The sequence below is a fragment of the Pseudophryne corroboree genome, chromosome 2 (assembly GCF_028390025.1).
Source record: "Pseudophryne corroboree isolate aPseCor3 chromosome 2, aPseCor3.hap2, whole genome shotgun sequence".
In the NCBI taxonomy this organism is placed as follows: domain Eukaryota; kingdom Metazoa; phylum Chordata; class Amphibia; order Anura; family Myobatrachidae; genus Pseudophryne; species Pseudophryne corroboree.
The window spans coordinates 111,398,549-111,416,764 of NC_086445.1; the positions used below are offsets into that span (position 1 = coordinate 111,398,549).

General features: G+C 46.2%; 1 protein-coding gene across 1 annotated transcript in view; it reads left to right on the forward strand.

The window, feature by feature from the left end:
- SLC35F2 (solute carrier family 35 member F2) overlaps positions 1 to 18,216 on the forward strand; it is an 88,824-nt gene that overhangs the window by 63,880 nt on the left and 6,728 nt on the right. Inside the window, exons 4-6 of the mRNA XM_063950687.1 lie at positions 9,778 to 9,937; positions 14,133 to 14,289; positions 16,736 to 16,788. Coding sequence (XP_063806757.1) covers positions 9,778 to 9,937; positions 14,133 to 14,289; positions 16,736 to 16,788 — 370 coding nt within the window. The remainder of the gene's footprint in view (positions 1 to 9,777; positions 9,938 to 14,132; positions 14,290 to 16,735; positions 16,789 to 18,216) is intronic.

The following is an 18,216-nucleotide window of genomic DNA, read 5'->3' on the forward strand; positions in this document are numbered from 1 at the left end:
AGATTTGCAGTGACAATCCATCAATATGTTCCGTTGATGAAGCAGATGGGTGCGGCCTATAAAGCTTTTTCGGTGAGCAGGTCAAATACCAGAGTGGTTTTCAAGGGACCAGTTGGAAATGTGGTCCGGGTCTCACCTGCACATACACTGGAATATAATCCTAATGGCTAGGATATTGCTCCTGTGGTGTCTGCTCGGTTCTCACCTCCTAGAGGGACGAAGGTTCGGGATCCAGGATTAGATCCTGGTGTCAATTCATGCAGATCTCCGAGGCTGGGGAGCAGTCCTTGCAAGGGAAGTTTTTCCAGAGGAAAAGGTCAAGCTGGGAAGCTTGTCTGCTATAAGCTTTCTTGAATTAAGAGCTGTTTTCGACGAACATATTTTTCTCTAACGTCCTAGTGGATGCTGGGGACTCCGTCAGGACCATGGGGAATAGCAGGCTCCGCAGGAGACAGGGCACATCTAAAAAAGCTTTTAGGTCACATGGTGCGTACTGGCTCCTCCCCCTATGACCCTCCTCCAAGCCTCAGTTAGGTTTTTGTGCCCGTCCGAGAGGGTGCAATCTAGGTGGCTCTCCTAAAGAGCTGTTTAGAAAAGTTTTTTTTTAGGTTTCAATCTCAGTGATTCCTGCTGGCAACAGGATCACTGCATCGAGGGACTTAGGGGAGAGATTTCCAACTCACCTGCGTGCAGGATGGATTGGAGTCTTAGGCTACTGGACACTTAGCTCCAGAGGGAGTCGGAACACAGGTCAGCCTGGGGTTCGTCCCGGAGCCGCGCCGCCGATCCCCCTTACAGACGCTGAAGAGACGGCAGAACGGAGGTCCGGAAAACAGGCGGCAGAAGACTCCACAGTCTTCATGAAGGTAGCGCACAGCACTGCAGCTGTGCGCCATTGTTGTCACACGGCTCACTGACTCAGTCACGGAGGGTGCAGGGCACTGCTGGGGGCGCCCTGGGCAGCAATATAATTACCTTTAGTGGCAAAATAAATACATCACATATAGCCATTAAGGCTATATGTATGTATTTTAACCCAGGCCAGTTTCTTAAAAACCGGGAGAAAAAGCCCGCCGAAAAAGGGGCGGAGCTTATTCTCCTCAGCACTCAGCGCCATTTTCCTGCTCAGCTCCGCTGGTGAGGAAGGCTCCCAGGACTCTCCCCTGCACTGCACTACAGAAACAGGGTAACAAAGAGAAGGGGGGCATAAATTGGCGATATTTATATATTAAGAGCGCATATATAGTAAACAACACCTTCTAGGGTTGTTTATATACATTTATAGCGCTTTTGGTGTGTGCTGGCAAACTCTCCCTCTGTCTCCCCAAAGGGCTAAGGGGTCCTGTCTTCGATTAGAGCATTCCCTGTGTGGCTGCTGTGTCGGTACGTGTGTGTCGACATGTATGAGGACGATGTTGGTGTGGAGGCAGAGCAATTGCCGATGATGGTAATGTCACCCCCTAGGGAGTCGACACCGGAATGGATGGCTTTAGTTATGGAATTACGTGATAATGTCAGCACACTACAAAAGTCAGTTGACGAAATAAGACGCCCGGCAAACCAGTTAGTACCGGTTCAGGCGTCTCAGACACCGTCAGGGGCTGTAAAACGTCCTTTACCTCAGTCAGTCGACACGGGTACCGACACAGATGAATCTAGTGTCGACGGTGAAGAAACAAACGTATTTTCCAATAGGGCCACACGTTATATGATCACGGCAATGAAGGAGGCGTTGCAGATCTCTGATACTGCTGGTACCTCAAAAAGGGGTATTATGTGGGGGGTGAAAAAACTACCTGTATTTTTCCCAGAATCAGAGGAATTGAATGATGTGTGTGATGAAGCGTGGGTTACCCCCGATAGAAAATTGCTAATTTCAAAGAAGTTATTGGCATTATACCCTTTCCCACCAGAGGTTAGGGCGCGCTGGGAAACACCCCCTAGGGTGGATAAGGCGCTCACACGTTTATCAAAGCAAGTGGCGTTGCCGTCTCCTGATACGGCCGCCCTCAAGGATCCAGCAGATAGGAGGCTGGAAACTACACTGAAGAGTATATACACACATACTGGTGTTATACTGCGACCGGCAATAGCCTCAGCCTGGATGTGCAGTGCTGGGGTAGTGTGGTTGGATTCTCTGACTGAAAATATTGAGACCCTGGATAGGGACAGTATTTTATTGACTCTAGAGCAATTAAAGGATGCTTTTCTTTATATGCGAGATGCTCAGAGGGATGTTTGTACTCTAGCATCAAGAGTAAGCGCGATGTCCATATCTGCCAGAAGAAGTTTATGGACGCGACAGTGGTCAGGTGATGCGGATTCCAAGAGGCATATGGAAGTATTGCCATATAAAGGAGAGGAATTGTTTGGGGTCGGTCTTTCGGACCTGGTGACCACGGCAACTGCCGGCAAATCCACCTTTTTACCTCAAACCCCTTCACAACAGAAAAAGACACCGTCTTTTCAGCCGCAGTCCTTTCGCTCCTATAAAAAGCGACCAAAAGGACAGTCTTATCTGCCGAGAGGCAGAGGAAAGGGTAAGAAAGGGCAGCACGCAGCCCCTGCCCAGGAACAGAAGCCCGCCCCGGCTTCTACAAAGCCATCAGCATGACGCTGGGGCTTTACAAGCGGACTCAGGAACGGTGGGGGGTCGACTCAAGATTTTCAGCAATCAATGGGCTCACTCACAAGTGGACCCGTGGGTCCTGCAGATAATATCTCAGGGTTACATGCTGGAGTTCGAAAGGTTTCCCCCTCGCCGGTTCCTAAAGTCTGCTTTACCAACGTCTCCCTCAGAAAGGACGTCGGTTTTGGAAGCCATTCACAAGCTGTATTCTCAGCAGGTGATAGTCAAGGTACCCCTCCTACAACAGGGAAAGGGGTATTATTCCACTCTATTTGTGGTACCGAAACCGGACGGTTCGGTAAGGCCTATTCTAAATCTGAAATCCTTGAACCTGTACATACAGAAATTCAAGTTCAAGATGGAGTCACTCAGGGCAGTGATAGCGAATCTGGAAGAAGGAGACTTCATGGTGTCCTTGGACATAAAAGATGCTTATCTACATGTCCCGATTTACCCCTCACACCAAGGGTATCTCAGGTTCGTGATACAAGACTGTCATTATCAGTTTCAAACGCTGCCGTTTGGTTTGTCCACGGCCCCTCGGGTCTTTACCAAGGTAATGACCGAAATGATGGTTCTTCTACGAAGAAAAGGCGTATTAATTATCCCTTACTTGGACGATCTCCTGATAAGGGCAAAGTCCAGAGAACAGCTGGAAGTCGGTGTGGCGCTAACACAAGTAGTGCTTCAGCAACACGGGTGGATTCTAAATCTTCCAAAATCTCAATTGACCCCGACAACGCATCTGCTGTTCCTGGGTATGATTCTGGACACGGTTCAGAAAAAGGTATTTCTCCCGGAAGAGAAAGCAAGGGAGTTATCCGAACTTGTCAGGAACCTCCTAAAACCAGGAACTGTGTCAGTACATCAATGCACAAGAGTCCTGGGAAAGATGGTGGCTTCGTACGAAGCGATTCCATTCGGCAGATTCCATGCATGGACATTTCAGTGGGATCTGCTGGACAAATGGTCCGGATCGCATCTGCACATGCATCAGCGGATAACACTGTCACCGAGAACAAGGTTGTCTCTCCTGTGGTGGTTGCAGACTGCCCATCTGTTAGTGGGCCGCAGATTCGGCATACAGGACTGGGTCCTGGTGACTACGGATGCCAGCCTACGAGGTTGGGGAGCAGTCACAAAGGGAAGAAACTTCCAGGGCGTGTGGTCAAACCTGGAGACGTCTCTTCACATAAATATACTGGAGCTAAGAGCGATCTACGATGCTCTAAGTCTGGCAAAACCGCTGCTTCAGGGTCAGCCGGTGTTGATCCAGTCCGACAACATCACGGCAGTCGCCCACGTAAACCGACAAGGCGGCACGAGAAGCAGGAGTGCAATGGCAGAAGCTGCAAGGATTCTGCGCTGGGCGGAGAATCATGTCATAGCACTGTCAGCAGTGTTCATCCCGGGAGTGGACAACTGGGAAGCAGATTTCCTCAGCAGACACGACCTTCACCCGGGAGAGTGGGGACTTCATCCAGAAGTTTTCCACATGATTGTGAACCGTTGGGAAAAACCAAAGGTGGACATGATGGCGTCTCGCCTCAACAAAAAATTGGACAGGTATTGCGCCAGGTCAAGAGACCCTCAGGCAATAGCTGTGGACGCTCTGGTAACACCGTGGGTGTACCAGTCAGTGTATGTGTTCCCTCCTCTGCCTCTCATACCAAAGGTACTGAGAATTATACGGAAAAGAGGAGTAAGAACAATACTGGTGGCTCCGGACTGGCCAAGAAGAACTTGGTATCCGGAACTTCAAGAGATGCTCACGGAGGATCCGTGGCCTCTACCTCTAAGAAGGGATCTGCTTCAGCAGGGACCTTGTATGTTCCAAGACTTACCGCGTCTGCGTTTGACGGCATGGCGGTTGAACGCCGGATTCTAAAAGAAAAGGGCATTCCAGAGGAAGTTATTCCTACCTTGATTAAGGCTAGAAAGGAAGTGACTGTACAACATTATCACCGCATTTGGCGGAAATATGTTGCGTGGTGTGAGGCCAAGAAGGCTCCAACGGAAGAATTTCAATTGGGTCGATTCTTACATTTCCTGCAAGCAGGATTGTCTATGGGCCTCAAATTGGGGTCCATTAAAGTTCAAATTTCGGCCTTATCAATTTTCTTCCAGAAGGAATTGGCGTCAGTGCCTGAAGTACAAACTTTTGTCAAAGGTGTACTACATATACAACCCCCAATAGTGCCTCCAGTGGCACCGTGGGATTTGAACGTGGTTCTAAATTTTCTCAAATCTCATTGGTTTGAGCCGTTAAAATCGGTAGAATTAAAATACCTTACATGGAAGGTAACCATGCTGTTGGCCCTGGCTTCAGCCAGGAGAGTTTCAGAGTTGGCAGCTTTGTCATACAAGAGCCCATATCTGATATTCCATTCGGACAGGGCAGAATTGAGGACACGTCCTCAATTTCTCCCTAAGGTGGTTTCGGCATTTCACTTGAACCAGCCTATTGTGGTGCCTGCGGCTACTAGCGACTTGGAGGACTCCAAGTTACTGGACGTTGTCAGAGCATTAAAAATATATATTTCAAGGACAGCTGGAGTCAGAAAATCTGACTCGTTGTTTACATTGTATGCACCCAACAAGATGGGTGCTCCTGCGTCTAAACAGACGATTGCACGTTGGATCTGTAGCACAATCCAACTTGCACATTCTGTGGCAGGCGTGCCACAGCCTAAATCTGTAAAGGCCCACTCCACAAGGAAGGTGGGCTCATCTTGGGCGGCTGCCCGAGGGGTCTCGGCATTACAACTTTGCCGAGCAGCTACGTGGTCAGGGGAGAACACGTTTGTAAAATTTTACAAATTTGATACTCTGGCTAAAGAGGACCTGGAGTTTTCTCATTCGGTGCTGCAGAGTCATCCGCACTCTCCCGCCCGTTTGGGAGCTTTGGTATAATCCCCATGGTCCTGACGGAGTCCCCAGCATCCACTAGGACGTTAGAGAAAATAAGAATTTACTTACCGATAATTCTATTTCTCATAGTCCGTAGTGGATGCTGGGCGCCCATCCCAAGTGCGGATTGTCTGCAATGCTTGTACATAGTTATTGTTACAAAATCGGGTTATTACTGTTGTGAGCCATCTTTTCAGAGGCTACTTCGTTTTGTTATCATACGGTTAACTGGGTTCAGATCACAAGTTGTACGGTGTGATTGGTGTGGCTGGTATGAGTCTTACCCGGGATTCAAGATCCTTCCTTATTGTGTACGCTCGTCCGGGCACAGTACCTAACTGAGGCTTGGAGGAGGGTCATAGGGGGAGGAGCCAGTACGCACCATGTGACCTAAAAGCTTTTTTAGATGTGCCCTGTCTCCTGCGGAGCCCGCTATTCCCCATGGTCCTGACGGAGTCCCCAGCATCCACTACGGACTATGAGAAATAGAATTATCGGTAAGTAAATTCTTATTTTCGTGATCTGCCCGTGTTAGTGCTGTCTGACGACTTGACAGCAGTGGCGTAAGTAAGCCGCTAGGGCGGAACAAGGAGCAAAGCGACAATGGCAAAAGACGCAAAAGTTTTCCGCTGGGTGGAAAGACTGGTAAACGCTATATTAGCAGTCTTCGTTCCGGAAGTAAACGACAGAGAAATAGATTTTCTCTGCAGACGCGATCTCCATCCGGGAGAAATACAGTCGTCATCGAGAAGTTTCACAGAAGTGACAAATCTTTGAGGAGTGCCTCAATTGGACATGTTGGCGTCTCGCCTCAACGAGAGACCTCAGGGATATTGTTCCAGGTCAAGGGACACTCAAGCTATAGCAGTGGACGTCCTCGTGACACCTTGGGTGTTTTCAGTCGGTCTATGTGTCCCCTCCGCTTTCACTCTTTCTGAAGGTGATAAACGTGAGAAGAACAAAGGTTCAGGCGAGCCTCATTGTTCTAGTCTAGCCAAGGAGGGCTTGGTATCCAGTTCTTCATGATTTACTCATAGAAGATCCCTGGCCTCTTCCTCTACGTGAGGAACTGTTACAGCAAGATCCGGGCGTGTATCAAGAATTACCGCGGCTGCGTTTGACGGCGTGGCGGTTGAACGCCATATCCTAGCCCAAAAGGGTATTCCCAGTGAAGTCATTTCCACACTTCTTCAGGCTAGAAAAGAAGTAGCGGCAAAGCCTTACCACAGTAGTTGGCGTACATATGTGTCTTGGTGTGAATCCAAGAAGGCTCCTACGGAAGACTTTCAGCTGGGTCGTTCTTCTCCATTCTTTGCAAGTAGGTGTGGATGCAGGCCTAAAGTTAGGCTCCATTTCAGTGCAGTTTTGGCCTTATAAATTTTTATTTCCAAAAAAAAAAAAAGAATTGGCCACCTTTCCGGAACTTCAGGCTTTTGTGAAAGGAGTACTGCACATCCAGCCTCCATTTGTGCCCCCATTGGTACCGTGGGACCTTGACGTGGTGTTGCGTTTTTCTTGTGTCACACTGATTGGAACCTTTATAAAAGGTTGTGTTAAAATTTCTCTCTTGAAGAGTGGTCATGCTATTGGCTTTGGCATCCGCAAGGCGGGTGTCGGAAGTAGCGGCTTTGTCTCACAAGAGCCCCTGTTTGATCTTCCATGTGGATAAAGCGGAATTGAGAACTCGGATAATAATTCTGCCAAAAGTGGTTTCTGTGTTTCGCAGAAACCAGCCTATTTTGATGCCTGTGATTACTTAAGCATTGGCTGATTCACAGTCTCTCGATGTAGTCAGGGCTTTGAATATTTATGTCGCCAATTGGGGAAACAGAGGCTCTGTTTGTCCGGTATGCTCTCAGAATGATTGGGGCACCTGTGTCTATGCAGTCTGTTACACGCTGGATCTGTGATACGATTCGGCATGCTCGTTCTACGGCTGGATTGCCGTTACCGAAGTTGGTGGAGACCCATTTTACTAGAAAGATGGGCTCTTCTTGGGAGGATGCCAGAGGAGTCTCGGCGGTTCAGCTTTGCCGAGCGGCTACTTGGTCGGGTTCAAACACTTTTGCTAAGCTCTACAAGTTTGATACCCTGGCTGATGGGGACCTCATGTTTGCTCAATCAGTGCTGCAGAGTCGTCCGCACTCTCCCGCCCGGTCTGGAGCTTTGGTATAAACCCCATGGTCCTTAACGGAGTCCCCAGCATCTTCTAGGACGTATGAGAAAATAGGATTTTAATACCTACCGGTAAATCCTTTTCTCTTAGTCCGTAGAGGATGCTGGGCGCCAGTCCCAGTGCGTACTGTCTGCTGTTATTGGTTATGGTGTTTTCTTTTTTTGTCAGGCTGTTGCTGACGACGTTCATGGCATGCGGTGTCTTATTATTGGTTGTGTTGACACACAGGTTGTGTTACATATTCTCTCAGCATGTGGCTGTGTATTTTTCATGCCGTTGGCTGGTGTTCTATTGAATGCCACGTTCTGCGGTATGTTCGAGGTGTGAGCTGGTATGACACTCACCGTGTTTAAACAATAAATTCTTTCCTCGAAATGTCCGTCTCCCTGGGCACAGTTCTCTAACGAGTCTGGAGGAGGGGCCTAGAGGGAGGAGCAAATTCACACCCATTCAAAGTCTTATAGTGTGCCCATGTCTCCTGTGTATCCCGTCTATACCCCCATGGTCCTTACGGAGTCCCCAGCATCCTCTACGGACTAAGAGAAAAGGATTTACCGGTAGGTATTAAAATCCTATGTTTTGTTTTGTTTTGTTTTTACAGGCTATCCAGATAGAACGCCTGTAAAAAAAAAAAAAAACCCTTCTCCCGGAAACACACAGGTTCAGTGAAACCTGTGTGTTTTCGTGTGAAACAGCCCCGTTTTCTGACGAAAACGGGCTGTTTCCGGGGATTCTGCTTAGCTTGCCGGAGGCATGTGAAACAAAATCCCTGATAAGCCGGCGCGTGCCGCGGTTTATTGGGGCTAATTAGCTAGCCCCTGGCGGGACAATTAGCCCCGGTAATTTACCGGGGCTAATTGGATATCCCCCTCAGTTGGTAAATACCTAAGCTGGAATTTTGTCCCTACGGGGCTAGACAGCCGTTAACTTAAACTGTCTCTCTATCTTCCCATTTGGGATTGCACCAGTTATGCCCAGAGTCTAAGTATATATCGACTCCAATTTACTATTTTTAAGGTCTTTTATGGATTATAAACAAAAAAATGCCGGAGGAACTTGTTGGGTGCTAGAAAGGGAGTGGGCTGCCATGGATATACCTAGGGGGTTTTCCTTCCTCCCCCAAACAGAAATGTATATGGAAATGCAAAAGATGTTGTATCCTGGGCGCCCTCTTTCAGTGGCTAAAAGCAAAAACCACAATGACTGTTTGCTTTCTAAAACAGACTAAATAGATACCTCTACATATATGTTAAGAAGTACCAGTATTGAAACAATAAAAGCCTATAGGTTTAATAAGACATAATGTACATAAATAGGGATAAGCAGTCCCAATTGTTCATTAAATCAAAGCGTACCAGAATGGTAGCGAAGGAGCCGCAGGTGGTGTAAATGGCAGGGTGGTCCAGACTTCACCCTGCTCTGGCACCTAAGCTTACCAATGAAGTTCTGTCAGCCCTTGTTCTGGTTCCAGTGTGTCAGTGTCCAGTAGCCAACGCGTCTCGAGATGTGCAATCTCTTCCTCATGGCTTGAAACGCGTTGGGTACTGGACACTGACACACTGGAACCAGGATACACCATCTTTTGCATTTCCTTTTATGGATTATAGTTGAATTGTTTTTTTTTTTTTTTTAATACCTATCCGGTATGGATAGGTATTAAAAAAAAAAAAAAAACTCATGCCAATTTATAACCTATTTAGAGTGCTGTTACTACGTTGTATGTATGTGTGTGTGTGTGTGTGTGTGTGTGTGTGTATGTATGTATGTATGTATGTATGTATGTATGTGTGTGTGTGTATATATATATATATATATATATATATATATATATATATATATATATATATATATATATATATTTTATTACAGCCTATCTCCTAATTAACAGCTGCTTGGCAAAAGAACCTAAGAAGCACCTGATTGTCCATGTCTCTATTCATATATAGAATACATACATATAGGAAGTGGTATAATAAGTGTGGAGAGCTACTGATTACGCTCTCCTGCTTCAGATAATGATGTACTAATGCTGACTCCTCCATCTTTCTTTTTGGTCTCTTAGCTTTTAGATTGTGTTGGGATCCCTGTCCTGATGGCTCTGTCTTGGTTCATTCTTCGCGCCAGATTCAGATTGATCCATTACATTGCAGTCGTGGTCTGTCTGTTAGGCGTGGGGACCATGGTTGGTGCAGATGTGTTGTCCGGAAGAGAGGAAGGCAAAGGTTGGACTCCTTTTATGCTCTTGATTAGTTAGTTATGTGCTCAATAGGACCATCTTTCTCTGATCTGGATCTCCACCATTTCTCATACATTAGATATTTTTAAACCGATGAGATAGGTCTCACATGTTACTGCTGTAGTCTATTTTATCTCTTGCTCTTATATTAAATTCAATCTCTTACCAGGGTTTAACAATTTCTTAACTCTAGGGAGGCGATTAAATTGTTTTCCCGGCCACTAGGGGGTGCAAATGGAGTAATTCAGTTGTTGCTCCATTTACTCTGTAGCGGCTGGGGTGACATTTCTTCTTCCTCCGAGGTGCGAGGAGAAATGTGTGCTGACAGCACTTTTGGTGTCTACAAACAGAAGTTTGGATGCCCAAAGCAGAACTTTAGGTGGGTTTAGCCATTTTACGCAGCTAAACCATGTCTAGGCCCTATATGCGTGATATAAATGGGCACCCAAACACAATTAAATTGTTACTGTTATTTGGGCTTCTAAACAGTCCCATTTAGACGGGAAAAATAAATGCCCAAAAAACAATCGAATTATCCTCTCGTAATTATACAGAAATAATGGTAAGGGGTAAAATATTGTTTCTTTCTTCGCAGTACCTTGAGCCTCCTTCTTAAAGCCAGAGAGAAGAAATACTGTTCTGTGTATGGTAGCCCATTCCTCTTGTGGATTATACACGTCCTGCTAGAAATTGGAAATTAGATTGATATTAGAAGTCAGTGATATGTTCTATGATCATCTAAAAACACAAAGCCTTAGGAGTAGTGCTACAATACAAGTCAAGTCTGTGGTGAGCTGTAATTTATAGTAATGGGTGCTTAATTATAATACAGTGTTTCCTAACTGATGACATCAGAACGGTTTATACATATATCAAAACACCTTCATAATATACAGAAACATTGCCCTAAGGTCAGAGTATGCTATCATTTTAGGACACAATCCCTTATAAAATATACAGAGCTCTGCGGAAGTTTTGCTGTCGCTGTAATTTGGCATTTGAGTTGCCCTGCACCTCTCAATTGTACTTAGGAGTATGGACCCTATTTATGTGGAATTTTATTGCAAATGCGTCCACATGCAGTTTTGCTTAAATCACACAAAGTAGCAGCGTTTGGTTCCACAGACTTTGTTACTTAGCCACGTCAAGCGTACCGCCTTATTCACATCACTAATACCACAGAAGTACAATACCCTGAGTACTGACGCTGACATCTGATGTACTTCTGTGTGTGTCTGAGTCACTAATTTGGGTAAAAAGGCGAAAGACATTGGAGCAGATGTATTAAGCCTGGAGAAGGGATAAAGAAGTGATTTAGCGGTCTATTCATAAAGCGGTGAAAAGTGTGGAGAAGTGAGCCAGCGGAGAAGTTGCCCATGGCAACCAATCAGTTGCTATGTATAATTATATAAAATGCATTTTATAAATGTTACCTCAACACTGATTGGTTGCCATGGGCAACTTATCCACTGGCTCACTGCTCCACACTTTTCACTGCTTTATGTGTAGACCCCAAAGCAGTGATAAGTGGAAGGTGATAACACACCAGCCAATCATTACGGATTTGAAAAATGACAGGAGCTGATTGGCTGTTACGTTATCACCTTGCACTTATCACTCCTTTATCCCTTCTCCAGGCTTATTACAGCTGCCCCAGAGTTCTGACACGAGCAGCTGCACCATATGTCATGCCACCTATCGCTAAGCTTAGTCTGCGACTCTTTACCAATACTTTTGCAACAAAATGACTACTCTAGTGTACTTTGTACACTGTGAGCGATTTGGTATGCGGCTACCATGTGAATAATATGCACAATTTAGGAAAACATACTAATTGCTACTCACGGTGGAGCTCCAAATTGTGCCATATGGTGCAAAGGTCCAAATGTATTAAGCCATAAGTGATAAAGTGGAGATGGATAAAGAGTGTTAAAGTACCAGCCAATCCGCTCCTAACTGCCACGTAACAGGCAATGGGGCAGATGTATTAACCTGGAGAAGTGATAAAGCAGTGTTAAGTGCAAGGTGATAATGCACCAGCCAATCATTACGGATTTGAAAAATGACAGGAGCTGACTGGCTGGTGCGTTATCACCTTGCACCGATCACTTCTTTATCCCTTCTCCAGGCTTATTACATCTACCCCTGTGTTTGAAAAATGACAGTTAGGAGCTGGTTGGCTGGTGCTCTATCACTCTTTGGGGCAGATGTAGTAAGCCTGGAGAAGTGATAAAGCAGTGATAAGTGGAAGGTGATAACACACCAGCCAATCAACTCCTAACTGCAAATTTACATATTGGAGCTGATTGGCTGGTGCGTTATCACCTTGCACTTATCACTGCTTTATCACTTCTTCAGGAGTAATACATCTGCCCCTTTTATCCGTCTCCACTTTATTACTTTTTAAGGCTTAATACATTTGGGCCTAAAACCCGAGGTGAATGAGCACACGTGTAAATAAGAACCCCCAAAAAAGAAATAAAATGTCCCAAAACCCTAGATTTATACCATTATCTACTAAAGAACAATGCCTCAGCAATGTTTTCTAGCGATGAACTATAGCTGCATTGCTAAAACACCCTGGGCTAGATTTATCAATGCTTGGAGAGCAAGTACCAACCAATCAGCTCTTGTCACTTTACAGGCCGTGTTTGAAAAATGACAGGAGCTGATTGGTTGGTACTTTATCTCTTTCCAAGCCTTGATAAATCTCCCCTTATGTGTTTAGTAGCCAACTGATTTCCAGGACCAGTTTGAAGTTTTAAAAATGTCCTTATTTTTCATTTATTGACTAACTGCGTTAGACTATTCCTGTTTGTTCAATTCTTACATTAATAGGCCTAGGCTATCTTTTAGTCAGTAAATAAAAATGCTTGTTAAAATTTTGGAATATGGATGTTTTTTCAAGTCCAGTGAATATAATATGATGATCAAGATTTGCCAGGATGGTATTGTCTGTCAGTTTGGTGTATCGCTCTGCACCAAACTATCCCTGTAAATTATTAAAATATTTTGGCAGTTATGGTGATGTCAAGGTGTAGCTGTTGCTGAATAATTACAGTTTGGTAATGAATGCTTTTACAAAGTTTTGACTACATACTGTACATCTGCTGCAGTACTTTGTAGTTGTTGTATGTGTCCCAGTAGTTGCGTGCTAGGCTGTGTGTAGGTAGCGGGAGCGGGCCAGGCTGTGTGTAGGTAGCGGGAGCGGGCCAGGCTTTGTGTAGGGAGCGGGCCAGGCTGTGTGTAGGTAGCGGGAGCGGGCCAGGCTGTGTGTAGGAAGCGGGAGCGGGCCATGCTGTGTGTAGGAAGCGGGAGCGGGCCAGGCTGTGTGTAGGTAGCGGGAGCAGGCCAGGCTGTGTGTAGGTAGCGGGAGCGGGCCAGGCTGTGTGTAGGTAGCGGGAGCGGGCCAGGCTGTGTGGCGGGAGCGGGCCAGGCTGTGTGTAGGTAGCGGGCCAGGCTGTGTGTAGGTAGCGGGAGCGGGCCAGGCTGTGTGTAGGGAGCGGGCCAGGCTGTGTGTAGGTAGCTGGAGCGGGCCAGGCTGTGTGTAGGTAGCGGGAGCGGGCCAGGCTGTGTGTAGGTAGCGGGAGCGGGCCAGGCTGTGTGTAGGTAGCGGGAGCGTGCCAGGCTGTGTGTAGGTAGCTGGAGCGGGCCAGGCTGTGTGTAGGGAGCGGGCCAGGCTGTGTGTAGGAAGCGGGAGCGGGCCAGGCTGTGTGTAGGTAGCGGGAGCGTGCCAGGCTGTGTGTAGGTAGCGGGAGCGTGCCAGGCTGTGTGTAGGTAGCGGGAGCGGGCCAGGCTGTGTGTAGGTAGCGGGAGCGGGCCAGGCTGTGTGTAGGTAGCGGGAGCGGGCCAGGTATGCAGTAATTGTTTGTTGCTGGATTACAGTGGGCTGTTTATTTGGATATATTTATCTGTCTTCTAAGAATGACGTGCTGGAAGGAACATCTGAAGTGTTGGTGGCCGCGGGTTGCCACGGAGACAGACCAAACCACTGGCAACTCGCGGCTGTCTGGAACCCTCTACTTCTTGGGTGGTTTCTTCCCTCTCTGAGCTCTCCATGCTTGGCGCTAGTATATGTTAACCCTGAGGCAACTGTCGCATATCTCTTAGTAGTTTTGTTTATTGAAATATATACATAATTTTTATTTATTTTTAACATTCCCATTCTGTCCTCTTTTCAGCCAGTGACATGCTTATTGGTGATCTTCTGGTTATCCTGGGTGCCTGCTTATACTCTGTTTCCAATGTGTCGGAAGAGTATGTGGTGAAAAACCTGACCCGTGAGGAGTTCCTGGGGATGCTGGGCCTGTTCGGGACATTTATCAGTGGGATGCAGCTGTAAGCACCTGTGGGGCTCTATTGCCTCTCACAACAGTTTGACCTTTAACCCAGATTAATTTGAAATGTAAAAAATGTTTAGATGATGCTCTTTACTTTAATGCAGTTGGGGAATATTTTTCTTGCCTTTTTTTTCTGTAAAACTGTTGTACATAACTTATTACACTCATAGAACTGGTCATAGGGCCTAATCAGCATGGATCGCTATTGCTACTTACGTGAAATTTTTATATATATATATATATATATATATATATATATATATATATATATATATATATATATAATTTTTATTTTTTAATATACAGAAACCACTAAACTGCACATTTTTCTGTCATGTAGATGTTTAAGGTGAACTACTCAAAAACGATATTGCTTATTTAAAATCATTATATTTGGCACTATAACTTGGCATGTGGCATCTGTCTGAAATTGCCTGTTGACAACTCTGAAAAACACTGCTAATGCTCTTAAGGGGGGTCCACACGGAGAGATAATCTAAGCAATCTGACTAGATTGCTTAGATTTTTAGCAAGATTGCTCCGTGTGTATCCCTAACAGCGATAGCTATGCGCAGCCCCGCGCATCGCTATCGCTGGTGCTAGATTGGCCTGCCGTGCAGGCCAATCTAGCGGGTCGCTCACTTCACCCGCTGGGTGAAGTGAGCGGCCCCCTCGTCTCTCCCCGCACGCTCAGCACAGATCGCGCTGTGCTGAGCGGCGGTTCGCTCAGCACACATCTCTCCTGCATCGGCCCGTCTATATGGGCCTTTAGACAATTTCTCAAGAACTGGCCTTTACCTCTGTAACCATGGAAACTAGTTATGGTCTTCACTGATTTATTCCCATTTTTTAGATGTTAACTTTTCCTTTAAAGGAAATCACTTGATTTCCGTGCATTGTGCTGCTGACAGCATATGTATTTCCATTTATTAGAATAGGATTATGGAAATTTATATTTAAGACTAAGAAAAATATATAGATTGTGATTAGTAAACGTTTTGAAGTGGTCCTCTTCCCTATACGTCTCTGTGGGTAGAATTAATATTTATAAGACTATGGGGGGTATTCAATTGTGTGTTGAATTTTCCGACAGTTGAAAAATCTGCATTAATTCGACCATATGTATTCAATAGCTGCTGTTTTTTAATCCATTTTCGCCATGCCTTTTTCACTCTTTTTCCCGAAACGGCATGGGCAAAAACGCCCGCAAATTCGACAGAACACATGTATCGGCGGTGAATTCGCAGATCAATGTGTTTTTTTTGCCAGTGTCGGATTTTTCGACCAGTCGAAAAATCTGCACGGGCATTTGAATAAGGCGAATGTATTTCGACCTAAAAATGGGTGCAAAGTGACGATTTTCCTGCAGTCAGAGAATTCGTCACTAATTGAATACCGCCCTAAATCCTATCTATTCATTGGGAACCAGTACCTCGTGAACATTAGTTGGGAAGTGACTCGATGATGTCGCAGATTGTCGCATTGATAAGTTATAGATTGTTCTAGGCCACAGAATAGATTGTTCCATCATTTGCAGGTAACAGTACTAAAGTGGATCTAGTGGTGGCAACGTTGTGTGAGAACATTTCTTTAGCCAATCTATTTAATCTGAATCAGTGGTACTATGGACACACACACTCATTTACGAAATTAAATGTTTTTGGCCGTACAGTATGTATCAAAGCTTGCAGAGAGATAAAGTACCAGCCAGTCAGCTTCCTAACTGCCACGTGACAGGCTCTGTTTGAAAAATGACAGTTATGGGAAGGGTTGGACTGGCCCACATGGGCACAGGGGATCCCCCTGTTGGCCGCACTGACGTCTGATACGGGGCCGCGCATCGATCGTCGTTGGTGGCACACACACTTGTCGAGAAAACGAGCGACGTCGCTCAGGAAGGTGGAAAATGAGCGACGTCGCTCATTTTCTCATGAAGTGTGTATGGGCCATCAGGCTGGCCAGGAACAGGTGGGACAATAGCATCTAGCTAAAGGGTCCAAACTCTCAAATGTAAGAGGACAGTTTCTTTTACAGTACATAAAGCACCACGGGGAAAAAGGGGAGATTTATTAATGTTTTATTTACTCTGTTCGGTTTCAGAATCCCCACAGTTCACAGCAGTTTTAAGTCTACAGTTTATTGGTTAATTTATGCACTTAAAACACTTACGATAGGAATAAGATATGCTATGATGAGTACTACAGTACCGTAATTGTTCTAGTAGCTGCTGGAAGTAGAGGCTTGTGCTGTACTGTAACCTGTAATAGTCATTGTGGCGATACACCGCTGATATTACAATGCTTAATGCTGCATGATTTGTCAGCTGTGCACCACACGCCTGATTCTGATTGGCTGTGTGCCACATGCCTGATTCTAATTGGCTTTGTACCACATGCCTGGTTTTGATTGTTTGTTTTTTGTTTTGTTGTTTTTCTCCCCACCAGCATCATTGTAGAATACAATGCTATTGGCAACATAGAGTGGAACTGGATAGTGGGTAAGTGCCCTCCCACTACTACTTTACCTGTGTAAAGCTAGGTACACACTATATGATAACTAGGATGATGTTTTGACGTGCGACGGAGCGCAACAACCGTAGTATAACAATATGTATGTCTGATGAACTGGGCAGCTGCACGTCCAGTGGGACGATTCCACGGCCAGTGTGGTATTGTATTATTTTATGCTGCATGTAACATCGCACTGTTGTGCAGCGGATCGTGCAGTGTATACTGCAGTGAGATGCATCGTTATATCGCATCAGGAGTCGCACCACCGTCAGGGGTGTACCCAGCTTTCCTGTACAATAAATACTGGTCTACTCGATTTAAAATGCAACCAATATATGACTCTCCCACTGCTCCCAGCTGCAGATACCTCCGGTCAGAGCATGTAAATACCTGGCTACATAAGATTCTTATTACACAGTACTTTGTATTGGAACTAGAGCTAAATTCACGTGGTGATTAGGGTCCTAGAGCAGGTGTATTAAAATATTTGTTGAAATTCCATCCAGCATAACAGGTAATGTGTAATGTGTTCTGGACCCATACTGCTAGGTTGCATCTTCCACCAGTGATCATCAGCTCCTGGTCTCCTCCTCCTCTGGTTGGCTTGGAGGCAATGGGAGGGAATAACTTGCTGCACCAGGAGTGACTAAACAGCTGGGTGAATAGCTGCTGCCGCTGCTTGGTCCACCAGAGGAGAGCCCCTGCTGCAGCCAACACTCGCTGGGTACGGCACCTGCATAATGAAGCTGGCAGGAGCCAGGACCGGCGCATGTGCACAAGCGTCGGCTTGACTGCGCATGCGCAAAATCATGGCTTGTATGGACTTCATCGGGTGCAGCGAGGCAGGTAGCTGGCTTCATACAGGAAGCTAGCTCTCTGCCTATTGCAGCCTGGCCTGGCAGTCCCGGAGGGAGAAAACAACATCACCCAATGGGACTGCCTGTAGTGTCTGACTGGCAGGTAGGACTTCCAATAGGAAGTCACTGCCAGTCACAGTGACACATGGGGGGGTTTCAGTCCTGCAGCACATAGTTAAATACCGCCACTGGTGAATGGCAGAAGCATTGGTAGCACCTTATAACAGCCACTGCCTGCCAGAATCATACTATTAGTCCCTGGGTGACAGAACACTGATGCTATACCTGGTAAGCGGTTACAATACCGCTAGCCGGAATCCCGGATGCCACAATGCCGACGCCGGAATCTTGACTAGCGGTGAAAAACTGCAGCTGGAATCCCGGCGCGCCACAGGCTTTTCTCCCTCTATATTATATGGGTGTCCAACGACACCCATAGAGGGAGAATATAATTTGTGGTGAGCACAGCTTGCTAGCGCTCGCCCTGCTGCCAGCATAGTGGTGGCTGGGATCCCGTCCGCCGGATTTTCATACCAATCCTACTATGCCCATCTTAGT